This window comes from Aspergillus campestris (genome assembly GCF_002847485.1).
Source record: "Aspergillus campestris IBT 28561 chromosome Unknown P168scaffold_15, whole genome shotgun sequence".
Lineage (NCBI taxonomy): Eukaryota > Fungi > Ascomycota > Eurotiomycetes > Eurotiales > Aspergillaceae > Aspergillus > Aspergillus campestris.
Window position 1 is genome coordinate 544,526 of NW_020194350.1, and position 18,436 is coordinate 562,961.

An 18,436-nucleotide genomic window follows, 5' to 3' on the forward strand; every position below is an offset into this window, starting at 1 on the left:
TGGATCAATGTCATGCAGTAGACAGGAATATACGAAGACATTCTAAAGAGAGTACTCCTCAGATCTGATCATGAGACAAGTTTGCAATATGTACAATCAATTATTTTCAGTGGTGAAGTAAAATGGATCAACAAACTTCCACTTCGATAACCTAGATCCAGCTGGAGTCGGCGTCTTAGAATCTCCGTCGGCCCGACGGTTAGAAGAACGACGTCATCCGCAGTCTCTTCGACAATCGTGGAGAGCTGTTCGACAACTGGGACTCACAACAGTTTCTTGACCCGAACATACACAATTGGACATCGAAATCGAACGTCACCATGTTGTCCCATCGATTTCTGCGAACCGCCGTGGAGACTACACGGAACAATTCTCTATTTCTGACGTTGAAAGCTGGTGCCCGCCCTTATGCCCCGGTAGCTGCAACTGCCGCAAGAGGCTGGGCTCCGGGCCCCTCGTTCGGAGATAGAAGGTCTATCTCGGTGTATGGGTATACGCAGGCAAAGGCGTTGGTGTATTCGCAGTATGGGGAGCCGAAGGATGTTCTTCAGTAAGTTGTGCTCGGACGCGTCGACGTCATGTATCATGGATATCATCTACACATACTAACTAACCCTGCTTAACTTTATAGACTCCACAAACACTCCATCTCCCCACCTTCCGGTACAGAGGTCACGCTCCGTCTCCTCGCCGCGCCGCTCAACCCCGCCGACGTGAACCAAATCCAAGGCGTATACCCGAGCAAGCCACCTTTCCAAACGGATCTCGGAACACACGATCCGTCGGCCGTGGCTGGAAACGAAGGCGCCTTCGAAGTACTCGCAATCGGTCACAACGTCAAGACTCTATCCAAAGGTGACTGGGTCGTCATGAAAAAGACGGGCCAGGGCACGTGGCGCACCCACGCTCAGATGGACGAGTCGCAGCTGATCAAGATCGAGGACAAGGAGGGCTTGACTCCCCTGCAGATCAGCACTGTGAGCGTTAACCCCGTCACTGCTTACCGCATGATCAAGGATTTCTGCGAGTGGGATTGGCTGCGCTCTGGGGAGGAGTGGCTCATCCAGAACGGGGCCAACAGCGGTGTCGGACGCGCGGCTATCCAGCTCGCGCGGGAATGGGGCATCAAGACGCTCAATGTCGTTCGTGAGAGGAAGACCCCGGAGGAGACGGAGGTCCTGAAGAAGGAACTGAAGGAGCTTGGAGCAACCGCTGTTATTACCGAGTCGGAGCTGGTTTCTGGCGAGTTCAGGAACATGGTGAATGAGTTTACTCGCAAGGGCAAGGAGCCTATCCGACTGGCTCTCAACTGCGTCGGTGGTAAGAGCGCCACTGCGCTGGCGAAGTGCCTCGCGCCGGGTTCGCATATGGTCACCTACGGTGCCATGTCGAAGCAGCCCGTTGCCCTGCCGTCTGGGCTGCTGATCTTTAAGAACCTGGTGTTCGATGGTTTCTGGGTGAGCCGGTGGGGAGACAAGAACCCGCACGAGAAGGAAAACACCATCAGGGACGTGTTGCAGCTAACTCGGACGGGCAAGTTCAAGGATATTCCTGTGGACGAGATCAAGTGGAAGTGGGACACTGAGGGCACGGAGCTTGCGGCAGGTGTGCAGGGAACCCTGGAGGGATACCGCAGCGGTAAGGGCCTACTGAAGTATGAGGGCGGCGATTGAGATATTTGAACGGTTTCCCATGTATAATATAGATGATCTAATCTGGACTGTAACAAACACATAATGACAGACAGGGCTACCGCGATGCAGCATCACACACCCAATTGCTCTTCACCCAATCCAGAAGCATGCTATTCAGTGTCGTCGACGGCATATATACATCACTGTCCTCTGTAAAATTCACGTCCAGCCGTGCCATCTTCGCAGCAAGAGCCACGTAGGGCTCGATGAAATCAATGTAGACGAGATCAACGGTTTGTGGGGTTTCGGATGTGTTCCCTGGGACAAGAGATTGAATGCAATTGGGAACACGGTACATTGGAATAGACGAATGGATCGTATCGTCACCGTCGGTACCACCATCGTCAACGGTAGTATATCCTGGAATAGAGTCCTTGTCGGAACGGTCAAGGTCCAGCAGCGGTTTCTGATTCATGCGGGAATCGTGCCCGATTGCATTGTTCTCCACGACAGAGTCTGAGGATAAAGCTTGTTGCTCAGGAGGTGCTAGGTTCCAAGTTGGAAAATCTACTTGAGCCCCGCCTTTGGAAAGAATCTGTGGCTGCTTATTCAGAATCTCCACGATCAACTGTGCTTTGTCGTAAGGAACATCTTTCAAATAGCGGAATCCGCTCGTAAAGGGACACACTATGAAGGTCGTGTCGTATGTAAAGGGACCCTTGAAGATATCGAAGCGGATAGCGCCGGTGTTTATAATAGCAAGGGCGGGGTTTCCGCCACGAGTGTCATCTCTCAATGAATCGGGGAGTACCTGGCTCGCGAGCCAGGTATATATGCTATCCTCACTCGGATATTTTACGCGGGACATCCAGAGATCCCTGGGGGCGCACCCATAAACCTTATCTAGCTGGAGTTCCTCTCGACTTTCTTGGATAAGTTTTGATACGTTGCGACCTTCGGCTGTGGGAAAAGTATCACTGGCGAGGCCGGTGTGGTGGTGAAAAGAGAATAGGTTGTTATCGATATACCTTCGATTGAAGCTAGGATTGGTCAAAACGGGGTTTATTTGCCGTGTAGCGGTGGCAAGGCCATCGATTGACATGAATCCGATGGTTTCCATGAACCGACCACTGGCCAATCCATACGCTTTGGAATCATAGCGGGCATAGTCTCGGATGTGATAGTGACCACCAAAGAATTGAATCGGTGTATCCCATCGGACATTCCTGATCTCGCTGAAGACCGCGTTGTATTCCGTGGAGTGGACGGCCACATGGCCGATCACCAGAAAGAGATCAACATCTTTGTCTCTGATGATTTCTTGAAACCAGTCTTCTTTGATTGTCTTCTCCACGGAGTGCACAACAGTGTTGTTGCTATTTTTTGTGAAATCAAAGAGAAAGCCAAATGCGACAATGCGAATGCCCTGCTTTTTGGTAGCAAATTTCTTAAAGCGAGGAGCCAGTGGCACCAGCTCCTCCGTCACCGGGTGTAGAATGTCAATATTGGATGCCAGGTAACTCCCACGGAAGTTGGGTACTGTGGTGAAGAGCTCAGCCTCCGAGGTACTCTGCTTGTACAATTCATGGTTTCCCGATGTGAGCAAGTCGATGTGTTGCCGTCGCAGGATCTCGGAGATATACACTCCCTTGGGCTCTGACGAGTCGTAGAGACCATTTCCCTCTACTCTATCCCCTGTATCAATCACCAATAGATCCTGTCCCTGTGCCTCAGCCTTCTCCCGCATCCGACTTGCGAAGGAGACATAGTCGCCCCAGTCTGCGGTGTAAGATGGTCTGGATGTATCCGATTAGCATACACTAGTATGAGTCGGAATGGATCATTCGGGATGAACCACTCCCGGATTCCAAAGCCATACTCTTGGAGATGGCCGGCTAGCCAGCCGTGTGTGTCAGTAGTGTGGAGAAAATTAAGTTGACCCCATTTCAGATCACGTAACGGGGCCGGGATAGGATCTGGAGCGGATGGCTGGACAGCGAAGACGGCACAACAAAGGGATAGGATAAGGATCCGAGTCGTCATATCGATTCAACCGGTTGAACGAAATGCGGTCTCTGTCCGAAGCTCCTCACAGAGCGATACTCGCAGCAAGAACCACCGTAATCATCGAGAGATAGCTAGTATCTCTCCAGTTTACAACACTTTCGGTCTAGAAAGACGGACAGAAGTGGGCACCGGTGAACCAACCCCCGGCTTAGTCAGCCGTGCCCAACAGTCTCGAAACTCTCAGCAAAATCCAGCAAAATAGACTGGAGGAAAAGAGAAGAAATCGCCCTTAGTATCGACGCCTAACCCAACGGAGTTGCCTGTCTTTGGATCTTGACATCTTCTTGCAACTCTTTCGTTTCCCACTTTTCCATCTCGTCTGCATTTTCTTGTCCTCCAGCCCGGCCATGGCTGCTCCCCGACTCTTCCGCCCTGCAGCTCGTCTGCTCTCATCGCGTCCTACCTCCGCTCCCCTCCGCCCTGCTTTTCGCAAGCCGGTATATGCCTCCTTGGCCGTGCGCTCCCAGGGATACGCCACGGAGAGCGGTACCAAGGATGTCACCGTTCGCGATGCACTGAACGAAGCCCTTGCCGAGGAGTTGGAAAGCAACCAGAAGACTTTCATTCTGGGCGAGGAGGTCGCGCAGTACAATGGAGCGTATGATTCCCCGGTCTACAGCAGCACTCGGTTGATGATAAGGTTGCGGTTTGGCTAATGGTGTTTCCCGCTTCCAGTTACAAGGTGACGAGGGGTCTTTTGGACCGCTTTGGTCCTAAGAGGGTCATTGATACCCCGATTACTGAGGCTGGCTTCGGCGGTCTCGCCGTCGGTGCTGCTCTCGCGGGCCTGCACCCCATTGTGAGTGTCCACTGAGTTGTTACATTGGATGTATAGCAAGGAGCGACTTTCGCTAACGAGACGATGATATGACGGTAGTGCGAGTTCATGACTTTCAACTTTGCCATGCAGGCGATCGATCAAATCATCAACTCCGCCGCTAAGACACACTACATGTCGGGTGGTATCCAACCTTGCAACATCACTTTCCGTGGCCCCAACGGTTTCGCCGCCGGTGTCGCCGCGCAGCACTCCCAGGATTACTCCGCCTGGTACGGCAGCATCCCTGGCCTGAAGGTTGTCTCGCCCTGGAGCTCGGAGGATGCCAAGGGTCTGTTGAAGGCCGCCATTCGCGACCCCAACCCGGTCGTCTTCTTGGAGAACGAGTATGTGTGACTCTGGTATCACGTGTCCTGCGAATGCGTTTGCGCTGACAAATTCTAGGCTCATGTACGGACAGGCCTTCCCCATGAGCGAGGCTGCTCAGAAGAGTGACTTCGTTCTGCCTCTTGGCAAGGCCAAGATCGAGCGCCCCGGAAAGGATCTGACTATCGTTTCCCTTTCCCGCTGTGTGGGTCAGTCTCTCAATGCCGCGGCGGAGCTCAAGCAAAAATATGGAGTCGAAGCCGAAGTGATCAACCTTCGGTCCGTGAAGCCGCTCGACGTGGAGACCATCATCCAGTCTCTCAAGAAGACCGGCCGTATCATGGCCGTTGAATCTGGTTACCCCATGTTCGGTGTCTCCTCCGAAATCCTCGCCCTGTCCATGGAGTACGGTTTCGACTACCTGACGGCGCCCGCTGTCCGTGTCACCGGTGCTGAGGTGCCCACGCCCTACGCTCTTGGTCTGGAGCAGCTCAGCTTCCCCCAGGAGGACACGATCGTTGGCCAGGCCGCCAAGCTGCTGCGTTTGTAAATGGTATGACAAGAAAACTGGCGCTATAAAAAGAGGATAAATTCTGTTTTGTTTTTGGTAACTTTTTGACCTGTTCCTGTCTACTTTCAAGCTCTAAGTCGTTTTCGTTTCCATGTTCACTTTTAAATCTGTACGACTACTGATTAATCAACCTTTACATCTTCATTCTTCTTTTTTTTTTTTTTTTTCTTTTTTGGTGTTGATGATGCCATGTTATCAGAATCTACGAACAATAGAGTATTAAGGATAATATGCCTTAAGTCCCTGCAGTCCCTTTCAGATCCACGTAGCCTCGTTGTCCACGAGATCTTCGGACTTCATGTGAATGCCTTATGAGAGAATAGATGGACAGAAGAATCTACCGTAGCAACAAAGTATATTTAGAGTTCAGAGTTTTCAGAGCCAATGATGGCTAAGTATAAAATTGTATTCATGTCTTCATATTGCCAAATGCTTCAACCATGTTGGACTTACCGCAAACGCCTTATCCCGCCTAACACCGCCAATTCAAAGGTCCCATCATGAATACATAACCATCAACAATATACAAAGGGCAAACCCGTAAATCACACTCTGGCAGGTACAGACTCGGCATTTCCAGCACCACCACAGTTGACAAAACACCCCGTTGGATGTCGAGGATTATAGTAGCCACCGCCCATGGTATCATTCGCGTACTCTTCGTCAGTGTCGCTCTCCTCGGTATCCTGTCGCATTTTCACGTCTCTGACAGGCGAGTTCCGCGCAGGCACATCTACCTCATCAGCCCCAGGGCTGTCATCGTCATCTTCTCCTAGGACGTTTTTCTTCGTCGGCGCGGAGGGCGGGACGGGCGCTTTGACAGTCGTAAAGGAACTCTTGAATCCCCCCTTTTTGAATCCACCACCGCTACCACCTCCCGAAGGTGCGGGACGGGCTGCAGCTCCAGTCGCTACGCCACTCTTGTTCGTGTCGATCACCCTCAGCCCGGCCTCTGCGTCAGCCTTTTTCTCAGCCCGCCTGGCTTTCTCTGCGGCGTTGGGGTCGCGCGACAGTTGTTTCAGTTCTTGTAGACGTTTGCGGTGTTGGTGATCGTATGAGGAGATGTGGGCTTCGTATTCGGGATGGCGGGAGTAGGATTTGTTGCAAAGGGAGCAGGTGAAGGAGCTCAGTGCAGAGCGGGCGGACTCCGTCTAGAGAAGTCGGCATATGCTCAGTTATGGGTGTTCGTTGTGGCCGGTGGTCATTCCGGTAAGAACAGTTCTTTCGTGCATCATACCTTCGGAGCTGGGTTTGTAAAACCTCGCTGGTGTCGAAGTAGGAATTCAGCGATCTAGAATGTGATGTTGGCGTCGGGGAAAAGAACATACCGGAGGCATCTTCGTTGATGTATTTGGATGAGGAAAGGAACGCTCTGGTTATGAGGTTTGGGAGAGAAAAGCAAAACACCGGAAAAAACGAAAAGCTATCATTAGCCAGGTGTCTTGGGTGGACTGTCAATCTATGGTTTTTGTCGTTGTTGTACCTCCGAAGTATCGAAGCCGCTCCGGGTTGCCCGTTCCAGGTCAGCCGGCCTACCGCCGAGGCGACAATATATATAGCGAAGTAGGCCTACAAATGCCATTGTCCCACCACGATTAAATCTAGAGTGCTATGTTTTGTAAGTGCGAGGTGCGTCGAGTAAGATGTATAGAGGAAAAGAGAAGTTAAAAAAGAATACAATATCATAGGAGAAACAGGTGATAGAAACCAATGCCAAGAAGTTCCTTACCCTGTAGTCAATCTGTGACCGCCCGAGATCGACGCCGTTACGTCTCTAGACCTGCTTGTATACATCATACCCTGAACAATTGTACCTCTACCCAATCTTTTCTGTCTATTTCACTATAGTACCAGCAAGGCCATACACCCCCAAACAGTATGGGTTTATAACCGGAACTTTTGCTAAACTGATACATTCCTGTCGACTCTATCGCTCGCCTTATCACCATGGCATCACCTACCGACGAGGGTCGCACACCCCCGCAGACCTCTGATGACATCAATACACAACGCATGGATTCTATAACGTCTATGCAGGAATTGGATCCCTCTCCGGTCCACGAGGAGCCTCCACCGATCGAGTCTGACAATGGCAATTGCTTTACAAAAAGACAAGGCTCTTTGCCTAGTCAGTCCAGTTCGTCAACAGGGCGATCTTCCGCTCTAAACCTAGGCCTCAGTGGGTATAATTGGGATTCGTGGTGTGAGTTGATATACTCTGTTTTCTTGATACCACAGTGGGTTGAAACTAACCATTCAGGGTGTCAGTTGTCGCTCTCCAGAGATACTCGACTTACCCGCCCACCGTCTTCTTCGGCCTGCACTTTGCCAACACGTCCCTTATTCCCCTGATCACTCGTTCCGTCTCCGACAGTGAAAACTATCTACTGTTGACTCGCCCTTTCTATCAATCTCCGTCGCTGGAACATGTCGTGTTGACAGCCCCGATATTGATCCATATCGTGTCTGGAATCGCTCTGCGAAGTATCAGATCCCGCCGGCGAGCGCGGCTCTACGGCGCAGAGACCAGATCGCAAAGATATTCGTTAAATTTCTGGCCACGGATGAGCCTTCAATCCCGACTGGGATATCTCCTTATCCCGCTACTAGGCGCCCACGCCCTTGTCAACCGTGTCATGCCCGTGATCGTCGACGGTGGAAGTTCAGGAGTGGGGCTGGGCTATGTGGCACACGGTTTCGCACGCAGTCCAGTATTTTGGAATACGTTCTACACTGCGTTTGTCACTGCTAGTGTGTGGCATATAATCGGGGGTTGGGCCGCTTGGATGGGATGGAAAGTCACCACGGTGCGGAAAGAGCGTGGTAAACAAGGCTCTATCGAATACGGTCTAGGGCAAACAGAGGACAGTCTGATTGCTAAAAGGCAAAAGAAATCACGGTGGCTCGTGAGCGGCACAATCGCCGTGGGGGCCGCCGTTTGGCTCGCTGGGGCTTTGGGAATCATCGGACGAGGAGGTCAGGGTTCCGGCTGGGAGGCCAACGGATGGAACAAAATGTACAGCCAGGTGCCTGTTATTGGGGCATGGTTGTGATACTAGCTATTGAATAGAAACTACTACCTAGTGTCTTAAAATGTATAACAACAAAAGTCTAGTGACCTCCGAGTTGTAAGGTATGCATACGAATAAAACAGCATTTTTCTCTTTCAACGCATAGACTTCAGATAGGATAGTCGTTCTCCCTACAACTGACCTGAAGCATAATGGGTGTAATGATAAACAACAGACTTGGATGGTGAAGAAGCCGATAAGCGGCCCGATAGAGAATACGGCGCAAACCCGAAAGTCTGGGTGGCTCGTGCGCCAGACTTTTTCCCCCGGTCCTTTCTCAACCACCAACGGCGACGCTGTCTACAGTCAATTCCTTGGTGAGTCCTCGACGCTTGACTGATGTTTCTCTACAAGCGCAACTTCATCCAACTAAATCGTTATGCTATTCAGTCTTTGAACTACAAGGCCTTAGTTATCCTTTCGCATACAGAGCCCCGTTCGGTTCCCCGCCATCCTGCAAGCCTCAGTCACAAGCGATACAATTCGTCTACACCTTCAGTCATGGAGACACCGGAGTCTGTCGGTCCTGGTCAGACGGTACAGCATAATGGCAAGGAATACACGGCTGTGAGGGAAGGTCTGGCCTATATCTTGAATCAGCCTGCGGACGCGACCTCTAAAAGCGGGAGCAAAAATGGCTCCAAAGCGGAGGAACCTCAATCAGTCTTCTACAATCCAATCCAGCAATTCAATAGGGACCTCAGCGTACTTGCGATCAAAGCCTACGGTAGACATGCGATAGCTGTGAAGGAAGAAAAAGCTGCGAAGAAGTCGCATGCGCCGGCAAAAGGGAAGAAGCGCAAGAGAGACGGAGACCAAGGCAGCACTGAGGCTGGTACTTCTCATAATGGCGAGCAGCCAGCTCCCGAGTCGGAACCAGCGCAAAAGTCTACGCCGTCGTTCACAATCCTCGATGCCTTGTCGGCTACTGGGCTGCGCGCATTGCGATACGCCCTCGAACTCCCGTTCACCACTCGCGTCGTCGCGAATGACATGTCACTACCTGCCATTCAAGCCATGAAAACAAACATCGAATACAACGGGCTCGAAGACCGCATTAAACAGAATACGGGCGATGCGCGGGCTTACATGTACAACCTCGATACTGGAAATGGGCCTCACACCGAGAAATTCGACGTCATTGACCTCGACCCTTACGGCACTGCAGCTCCATTCATGGACGCTGCCGTACAAGGCGTCAAGGACGGCGGTCTTCTGTGTGTGACCTGTACCGACGCAGGCGTCTGGGCGTCAACCGGCTATCCCGAGAAGACATACGCCCTATACGGCGGAGTTCCATTAAAGGGCACGCCCTCGCACGAGGGCGGGCTGCGTCTCATTCTCCACGCGCTCTCAGCATCCGCAGCCAAATACGGACTCGCAATCGAGCCGCTCCTGTCGCTGTCAATCGATTTCTACGCTCGAGTATTCGTCCGCGTCCACCGATCACCCGCCCAGGTCAAGTTCGCCTCAGGCAACACGATGCTGGTCTACAACTGCGATGCAGGCTGCGGCGCATGGACCACGCAGCCCCTAACACACACCAAGCACAAGCTCGACAAAAAGGGCGGCACCTTCCACCACTACGGAATCGCCCAAGGTCCAGTCGCAGACGCGCACTGCGAGCACTGCGGTCGCAAGACTCACCTGGCAGGCCCAATGTGGGCAGGCCCCCTCCACAACCCGGATTTCATCCGCAAAATCCTCGCCATGGTCCCAACTGTAGACAGAACCACATACCAGACAATGGACAGACTCGAGGGGATGTTAACCACAGCCCTCGAAGAAGACCTGGCCGTCGCCGACCCCCCCGCAGACTCCAAACCCGACTCGGAAGAAGACCAGAACGCCGAAGACGCCGCAGCAAGTAATACCTCGCCCATCTTCACCCGCGCAGACCCCTCCGCTCGCGAACCCCACCCATTCTACTTCACCCCCGCAGCCCTCTGCAAGGTCCTCCACACGTCCACCATCTCAGCCGACGCCCTCCGCGGCGCCCTCCGCCACCTAGGCTACCGCTCGACGCGAAGCCACGCCAAGCCCAACACGCTCCGCACAGACGCCCCCTGGGCCATCATCTGGGAGATCATGCGCGAGTGGGTTCGCCAAAAGTCGCCCATCAAGCAAGACGCCCTCAAACCAGGCACCGCCGGCGCAACCATCATGGCCAAGTCCCGCGAGAACATCCAAAAAGTGCAACAGGAGCAGACCGCGCTCGACACCATTAAGACCGATATCATCGCTGCTGCGCAGACCGGAGCTGATATCAACGACCTCGTGACGAAGGTCGAGGCGGCGCTGTACCGCTCCCGGTCTCAGCAGAAGCTTGCGCAGGGTGCGTGCGAGCCAAGCGAGTTGGAGGTGAACTTTGATGAGGCGCTTGGTCGGGACGTCGCTTTGAAGAAGAGGCTTGTGAGGTATCAGCTGAATCCGAGGGCTAATTGGGGGCCGTTGAATCGGGCGTCTGGGGGGCGATGATGCTGTCAACGTTGGGGGGTTTGGGTTGTTTGACTGTGTTGCTGTTTCTGGCGCTGTATTATAGACGTTGGATAAAAGCATATGATACGATTTTTATTTACTACACCGAGTCCATTCGACGGTGTTTTCTATTCGATGGAGATTTAGAATGTTTACCAAGGCTCAAGTTAGACATGGCTTTGACCAAAAGATCTAATATACATCTACGGTATCTGAGGCCTATCTTAAGCACAAGGTGATCGATCCGTCGGAAATAGGAAGGTAATGAAGGAAGGCGCGAAAATAAATGGTAGAGGAATAACTGAATAATTGAATCTCTTCACATTGCATGTTACATGTCTAATAAAAAGACAAATACTCTATAAATCATAAACACCCACCGACATGTCTCATCGCATCTCACATTAGAACTTCGAAATCGCAACCGCAACTGCCTGGATATCACTGTGGCTAATGCTGACATTAACCTGTTTGGCGCCAGCCTGCTTCGCGGCCTCAGCGGCAGCACCGTGAAGCTGAGTTCATGTTAGCTATATCACTCAGATGTAATAGTTTAGGATAGACATGGACTTACATTGACGATTGGTGCCCCGGTCGTATCGCTGGCAATTTCAATGTCTTTCAACGAAGCGCCTGCGCCCTTGCTGTGGACGCCCAAAGACTTGAACACGGCTTCCTTTGCGCTCCATCTGCCGGCGAATGATGCCTGAGGAGAAGGTGCCTTGCGACAGTACTCCTGTTCTTGGGCGGTGAAGTTCCGCTCAATGAAGGTTTCATTGTGAATGTTGACGGACTCGATGATCTCCACATCCACCCCGACCTTCGAATTGTCGGCAGCGTAAGCATTCGCCAGCGATTCCACCATCTGCTTAGTGCCCTGAGCCCCTGCGTCGTTCACTTTGGGAGGCGCAGACGGGAACTTGAGTTCAGAGGTCTTCTTGTCGACAGCAACACGGTAATCGGGGTTGAGGAAGACCTTGCTCTGCTGCGCATCTTCATATGGTGCCTTGCTCTTGGCAACGAAGATGCTGTTGTTGATTAGGCCATTGTGGAAGTATCGGTAGGCCTTCTTCTGCCTAGCTTCAACCTTGGACTTGTAGGCCTGGAAATGAGCCTGATCGAGTGTCGCATAAAGGTACTTGGGATGAATTCCGATCACCTGAGCACCCTTCTGGCCGAAACCGAACGATGTGACTGAGAACGCCTTAACACCATCTGTTTGGATGCTGCGGCTGGGATAGACAATGTAGTCAAACTTCTCCATCACCTTGTCAACATTGTCCGCATTGCGGTTACCAGGGACCAGTCCACTATCCAACACTTGCAGACAGCCGTTGAACATCCAGGCACCAGCGGCACCCTTGGGGTGTCCCGTCAGGTATTTCTGGAAGATACCCATGAGAGCATTGCCCTTCTTGCGGCCCAGATGCCTCATCTGCTCGCAAATAACATCAGATTCGTTCTTGTCGTTCGCGACAGTCGAAGTGCCATGGAAAGAAGCGACGTTGATGTCATCAACAGTGAGACCCCAGGTTGCAAGGGCACCACGCAGAGGAGCAATCCGAGAGTCCTGCTTCCAGAAGTTGTTTCCAAGGCTGAATTGAGCATCCTTCTCCTGGCGAACGGCTTCGCGCTCAATGTGCTGGGCTCGTTCTTGCATGTACTCAGGCACATTGAACGATTCAGACTCCTGGGACTTCATAGCCTCAACTTCCTCCTGGAGATACAAGAGCTCCGATTCTTGCCACTCCTTGATCTGCTTCTTGCGGAGTTCCAGCTGGCGGCGGCGGTACTTGATGTCCAACAAGGGAGAGGGGAATTTGCCAGGGTTCTCGCGCGCAGTGGTCAAAACACCTTGGCCGGGAGCGGGAACGGAACGACCGATCTTGTCCGTCGCCGTGGTTGTCAAGGCAATGACACCATGGATCGGGACACCCATGTCAAGAGCAAGCTGAGCACTCATGAGAAGCTGCATACCACAGCCTTGGGATTCCATGAACCCTGAGCGAGTGGTGGTTGTAGGCCGCGACATCTCCTGCGGGGTACGGCCGTGGGCAAACTCATCTTCCGCGTTGCTGGTAGCCTTCATGTTGGCAAACTCATACGATCCTTCTTCCTGGAAATCGTCGAATCCACCGACAAAGCAGACGCGCGCTTTCCCTTCGACAATGGTCTCATAGCCGATGTCCACAGACTCCACGGCGGTAGCACAGGCACCGACTGGTGTCTTGATGGGCCCTGTGGACGACAGAAGCAACATGTTGACCCAGGCACTCATGGTATTGATGAAGGATTCCTGGAGGATATCCTTCTGCACAGGCTTGTCAAGGTACCGGTCCTTGTACATGCCTCGCAAGGCATGCGTACCGCCGATACCCGAGCCAATGCAGTTGCCGACTTCAGACAGATGGACGTACTTGTAGAACTCATAAGGGTCCGTAATGCCGGCGGAAAGCATCGATTCGGCGGTACAGACGAGGACAAACAGTGTGACCGGATCAACTTGCTCGATGATATCGTCGGGAATACCATAGCGCTTCGCGTCCCAGCCAGTCGGGACTTGACCGGCGACAAGACGGTCAAACCGAAGAGCCTTGGGAATGAGGAGGGTGGCCCCCTTCCTGAGACGAACTGTGAATTCGCCCGACTCCGCGACCTCGAAGATCTCAACATTATCACCGTGTTCCCGCTTGAACTCCTCCGCGGTTTCCTTGGAAGCCTCGAAGGGATCCAAGTCTTCCTGGATGACAATCTCTTGCAGCAGCTGCTTCTTGTTGGGGTCATAGCCTTTGAAGAGCTCGGGCTCGATAAGCCGGATACCAGTGTGCTCCAGGATCGAGGCCTCGTACTTGGGCTTGATATCCTTATCATCCACTGGCTCGCCAGACTTGGCATCAACCCAGCCGGAATAGGCTTGTCCTTTCAGAGGACCGTTATGATGTTTGATGAGTCCCATGATCCAGGCCATTTCCACGCAACCTTCGAGGGAGAACCGGCCGTGGGCCTCCATTTCCCAGCGAGTTCGGGAGTTACCCCATGGCCCGACCTCGGAGAAACCAGCGACAACCACGACCTTGTCCAAGTTCACCATGCCCTTGAGAGATTCATTCAGAGGCTTGACTTCTTGCTCCCAGTCAGGGACATTCGGGAACTCGAACTTGATATTCGCGCGAGGTTCGGCAGTGACCCGCTTGTAGAGCGCTTCACTGTCTTCTCCGTTGACAATCTTGTTCTCGATGGCGGTTTCCTTGATCACGGCTTGGCGAACGTCGCTCGTCTCCATGATGTCGGTTCGGAGTTTGGTCATAAGACCCTTGAGGTCGGGAATGAATTGGAGACCACCGTTGAGGTCGGCAAAGACCGGGTCCAGTTGACAGAGATTGACAATCGCAGGAGCCATGAGACCAAGCAAGTTGAAAGCCATCTCTTGCTGCGAGAAAGTACGGACGCCAAGCTTCTCAACTCCTTCCGCCACCATGTTGTTACCGCTCATGAGTCCAGTGCCGCGAGTCCATCCGATAACAGCACCGCAGATGGTGAGGTAATTGCTCCAGCTCTCCGAGTACCAGCGGTTGAAGAGGGTCTCCAATGCAAGCTTGGACTCGGAATAAAGCCCGTCATTACCGAAGGTACCGTGGTTCGGGGACATGGGAAGGATGACCTGAGCGGGGCGAGTCTCGAATCCGTTGGTCTGTTTCTGGGCCTTGATGCAGCCGAGGAGGCGCAACAGATTCGTGAGCATGATGCGGTGAGCGAGTTCGGACTTGGAGTCAATCGAGTCGATCTCTCGGCCGTTCTCGGGGATGGCAGCAAACGGAACGACGAAATCCAGATCCCATCCAAGCCCCTTCTTTGCATCGTAGATATAATCAACGAGAGCCTCCACATCCTGCTTGCTACCCTGGTTGAAGGGAACAACCACGAGCTGCGACCCCTTGGCACCGAAGCGAGCGTACATGGCCTGGTAGTACTCGGTCACCTCACGAGAGTATCGGCTCGTTGTCACAGTGACCTTAGCGCCACCGCTGATCAGGCCCTGAAGGACCTCTGCTCCAATGGAACCGGCACCAGCACCAGTCATCAAAACATTCTTGCCCTGGAACGACAAGCCGGACCGCGCGGCGGACTCCAAGCCGTCCAGGTAGACTCCCGTGAGCTTCTTATTGTACTCCCAGCCGTGCTCAAGCTTTTTCTTGAGATGCAAGAAAGGTATGGTCTCAACCTTACCCATACGGGGACCACCGCTGCGCTTGACATTGCTGCGACCGGTTTTCTTGGCGGCGTCCGTGTCTTGGGACATGATCTGGTTTTCATTCATGTTCAGAGCGCGGATAACCTCCTTGTACAAGGCATTGAACTGCAGCTGTGAAGACTTTGATAGCCGGTGTTGCCCGCGAATCAATTTGTAGACACTTTTCAGATCGTTCTGGACCTTGGTTCGGTTGCTATACTCGGAGATCGGGCCGCCCTCGGTCATCTGCTTCACGTAATGCTCCAGCTTGCGGGCGCTGGCACGAGGGGCCTCTTCGTATGCGATATTGCCGCGTGCGTCCACGGTGGTTTGCGGACCAGTGGGGACCGCGACGTCCTTGTAAACCGGAGCCTCTCCCAGGACTTCCTTGCAGTTTTCGATGAGCTGCTGGCCCAGTTCCTTGGCGAGCTTGTATGTCTCCCCGCGATCAGTCGGGCAGTTGTCGATGTGGTACTGCATGAACTCCAAAAGCAGGGGGTTCGACCGGTTCATAATCCGGATACACTGGCTCACAATCTCGCGGTCGATAACCCTCAGCCTGCCGAAGATGATGTCGTAATACATGCTAAGGGCATCTTGCCGGGCCCAGTTCCAGGACGAATCATACACCCGAGCCTTCAGAGGTTCAAAGGATGGTTCAATGCCCGCAGCGTAGAAATCGCCATGCTCTGCTTGCCAGAGATCCAATTGCGCCTGCAGGGTCTTCTGGGTCTCCTGCGAGGTGATGAACGCCTTCTGTCCAGCACGCAGGTCCATCTTCAAGTATCGCGCAATGAGCTCGAGCTGCTGTTTGAATAGTGCTCGTTGGTCTTTGGTGAGCGCATCGATGGCGGCAGGGTCCATCATCATGCCGCCCGCACCACCCGCGGAGTCGCCACCAGCGGTGGGCGTTGAAAGGCTGATTCCAGCAGCTGCGGCATATTTATTGGCAACGTCGTCCAGATAAGCTTTTGCGTCGGCCTCCGAACCGATACGGGAGGGGGGTTCCATGGTGATGGCGAGCAGGAGGACTCCATCTTGCCGGCCGGAGCCCAAGCCCCATCTCGTCTCGAGGTATTTGCGGACTGCTGTGATATTGAAGCCACCGGGCATTTTGGACGACACCATGCGGGCAATGAGAGACAGGGATTGTTTCCCGAGCTGGCCGTTGAAAGTCGCTTGCATGGCGGCACCCAGTTCATCCAGAGGAATATCTTCCGGTTTCTCCGGGGTCGACCCGAACTCCTTGCCCAGGTCACCGAGGATTTCGTTCTGCAGAGTGGATTTACCTGATGAGAAGGTCAAGTTAGTTAACTGCAATCTTCGAGTCCCAATGGAATGAACTTACCGCCGACCAGATCCTTGATGGCTTTGCTCAGAGGTATATCAGACAATCCTTTCTTCAACTTCTGTGCTACTAAAGATCTCAAGACGTCCACCGCCGTTACCGGAGCATCTTCAACAGCGGCGGCCGGCCCAGCACTTGGAGGCGGCGCGGACTGTGCAGGCGCAGCCGCTGTAGCGGGCGAAGCAGCCGGGGCCGCTGTGCTGGCAGCCGGTTCGGCCGCGGCCTCGGCCTCTTCTTCGACGGGGTCGACATCATAATATATTTCTTTCGCATCCTTGTTGTAGCAGAGTATTTGGCGTTGCACGGAGGTGGCGGCGTCGTAGGCTTCATACTTGGAGGCGAGAGTCCGTCTTGCCATTCCACCTAGAGTGTCTGCGGGACCGATTTCCACGATGCGCTCCGTCCTTTGTTCGGCCAGGATGACATCCTGGGTTTCGATCCATCTCACTGGGGACGCAAACTGGTAAGCCAACAGCTCCACCAGCAAGGTATGTGAAAGCTCCTGTTCGATTTCGGGCCGCATGGCGGGGGGCCAGAAGGGCAGGTATCCGGGTTTAAAAAAAGAGAATAGAAGAAGGAAGAGAAGGAGAGCGAGGATTAAATCGAGTAGGCGAGAAGAAGTTCCAAACTGATATCTATCATAAACCGGGAAAATACAGCAATGGTATGAAAGAGGGTCCCAAGGGGAGAAAGAAGAAGAATTGCAATTAAAGTAGTAAGAATTCCAGACCTGAACCGTTCAGCATCAGCAAACAGTCAATGCAGAACCCCAGGAATGAAGAATGTCAAGGGGGAGATTATTGGAGTGGGCTGCTTTTCCGCGATGAATGATTGACCAGAGCATCTGGCAAGTACCGCAAGAAAAGACAGTAAGAACTCACCTAGTATGATCAGACCGGTAACGACACCACAGGCGGTGGGGGAGAAATTGCCAAAGTGGTTACTCTGTAAAAAAAAAAAAAAAAAAAAAACACTGGGGCCAAATCATATAGAAAGCAAATGAAAGGACTTTCGGATCCGAGAAGGGCAACCGTGGAAGGAGGCGTGGGAGTGGGAACAAGCTCACCAGTTGGATGAGGTTTTGCTGAGTGTTGGGGCGAGCAGACCCGGCCCAGTACGGACAGTACGGAGATAGTACGTCGATTCCTTTAGTGTTGACCACCACCAGGTGGGAACGGAGAGCCGCTGAACCATGCCTAAAAGGAAAAGGGGAACAGATTTCAAAATTAAAAATGAATAATGAAGAATATTACAAAAGAAGTCCACTCCACTGGTTGGGTCCAAGGATATGGTAATTTTCTTACATACCGTGAGGACGAGAGGAAGTTAGGTAGACATGCAGGTACTGGCAGGTACTGGCAGGTACTGGCAGGTACTGGCAGGTACTGGCAGGTACTGGCAGGTACTGGCAGGTACTGGCAGGTACTACTATTATCTACTGCATTCTTGGGTATTGAGTATTAGTATTAGGTATTGGTACATGAAAGGTATCTGTACATATGACCTGGCATATAGACCATACCGATGGCCAGTATACAATTACAATCACCCTCTATATATGATATGAGATACCTGGAGTATTCTCGGCCATAAGGTCGGTATCCATGACAGAGGCGAGACCGGCCCAGAATAGCGGTGATTCTTACCGAAAGTGACAGAGGACACTACGCTTTAGTTTCAGATTGGCGGTCAGATCCTTAGATGTTAGTCGTCATCGGCTTGCCGGATCCCTACGGTTCTATACCACATTACAGCAGGATTAGGTGGACAAATACATGTATCGATGTAAAATGGTTTCAGGTACATCCAGCGGGTCCAGCCCAACCGTTTTAGACCTTTGGGGAGTGCCACTGCCCACTAGACCGCTTCGGGACAGTTCTTGTTCAACCGGA

General features: G+C 52.7%; 6 protein-coding genes across 6 annotated transcripts; 3 read left to right on the forward strand and 3 right to left on the reverse strand.

The window, feature by feature from the left end:
- Positions 1-150: 150 nt before the first annotated feature.
- P168DRAFT_276388 (enoyl-[acyl-carrier-protein] reductase) lies at positions 151-1,810 on the forward strand. Its single transcript, XM_024835554.1, has 2 exons — positions 151-550; positions 632-1,810. Exons 1-2 carry the CDS (start codon positions 321-323, stop codon positions 1,671-1,673), a joined length of 1,272 nt encoding a protein of 423 aa, XP_024688990.1. The 5' UTR covers positions 151-320; the 3' UTR covers positions 1,674-1,810.
- On the reverse strand, positions 1,750-3,677 carry P168DRAFT_276391 (uncharacterized protein; the record flags this gene model as incomplete). The annotated part of the gene is made up of 2 exons (XM_024835555.1): positions 1,750-3,430; positions 3,514-3,677. The coding sequence occupies 2 exons, from the start codon at positions 3,675-3,677 to the stop codon at positions 1,750-1,752; spliced, it is 1,845 nt and encodes a 614-aa protein (XP_024688991.1).
- Positions 3,678-3,917: 240 nt separating this feature from the next.
- Positions 3,918-5,559, forward strand: P168DRAFT_276393 (pyruvate dehydrogenase (acetyl-transferring) subunit E1 beta). Its single transcript, XM_024835556.1, has 4 exons — positions 3,918-4,299; positions 4,377-4,500; positions 4,579-4,865; positions 4,924-5,559. Exons 1-4 carry the CDS (start codon positions 4,049-4,051, stop codon positions 5,393-5,395), a joined length of 1,134 nt encoding a protein of 377 aa, XP_024688992.1. The 5' UTR covers positions 3,918-4,048; the 3' UTR covers positions 5,396-5,559.
- Positions 5,560-5,829: 270 nt separating this feature from the next.
- P168DRAFT_293649 (putative C2H2 finger domain protein) lies at positions 5,830-6,873 on the reverse strand. The gene is made up of 3 exons (XM_024837852.1): positions 6,745-6,873; positions 6,654-6,680; positions 5,830-6,567 (listed from the first exon to the last, which is right to left on the reverse strand). The coding sequence occupies exons 1-3, from the start codon at positions 6,751-6,753 to the stop codon at positions 5,962-5,964; spliced, it is 642 nt and encodes a 213-aa protein (XP_024688993.1). The 5' UTR covers positions 6,754-6,873; the 3' UTR covers positions 5,830-5,961.
- Positions 6,874-7,429: 556 nt separating this feature from the next.
- Positions 7,430-10,965, forward strand: P168DRAFT_300170 (TRM-domain-containing protein; the record flags this gene model as incomplete). Its single annotated transcript, XM_024838394.1, has 3 exons — positions 7,430-7,619; positions 7,685-8,340; positions 9,031-10,965. The coding sequence occupies 3 exons, from the start codon at positions 7,430-7,432 to the stop codon at positions 10,963-10,965; spliced, it is 2,781 nt and encodes a 926-aa protein (XP_024688994.1).
- A 303-nt stretch (positions 10,966-11,268) lies between these two features.
- Positions 11,269-17,483, reverse strand: P168DRAFT_276405 (trifunctional fatty acid synthase subunit FAS2). The gene is made up of 3 exons (XM_024835557.1): positions 16,545-17,483; positions 11,540-16,485; positions 11,269-11,480 (listed from the first exon to the last, which is right to left on the reverse strand). Exons 1-3 carry the CDS (start codon positions 17,065-17,067, stop codon positions 11,370-11,372), a joined length of 5,580 nt encoding a protein of 1,859 aa, XP_024688995.1. The 5' UTR covers positions 17,068-17,483; the 3' UTR covers positions 11,269-11,369.
- Positions 17,484-18,436: the final 953 nt, after the last annotated feature.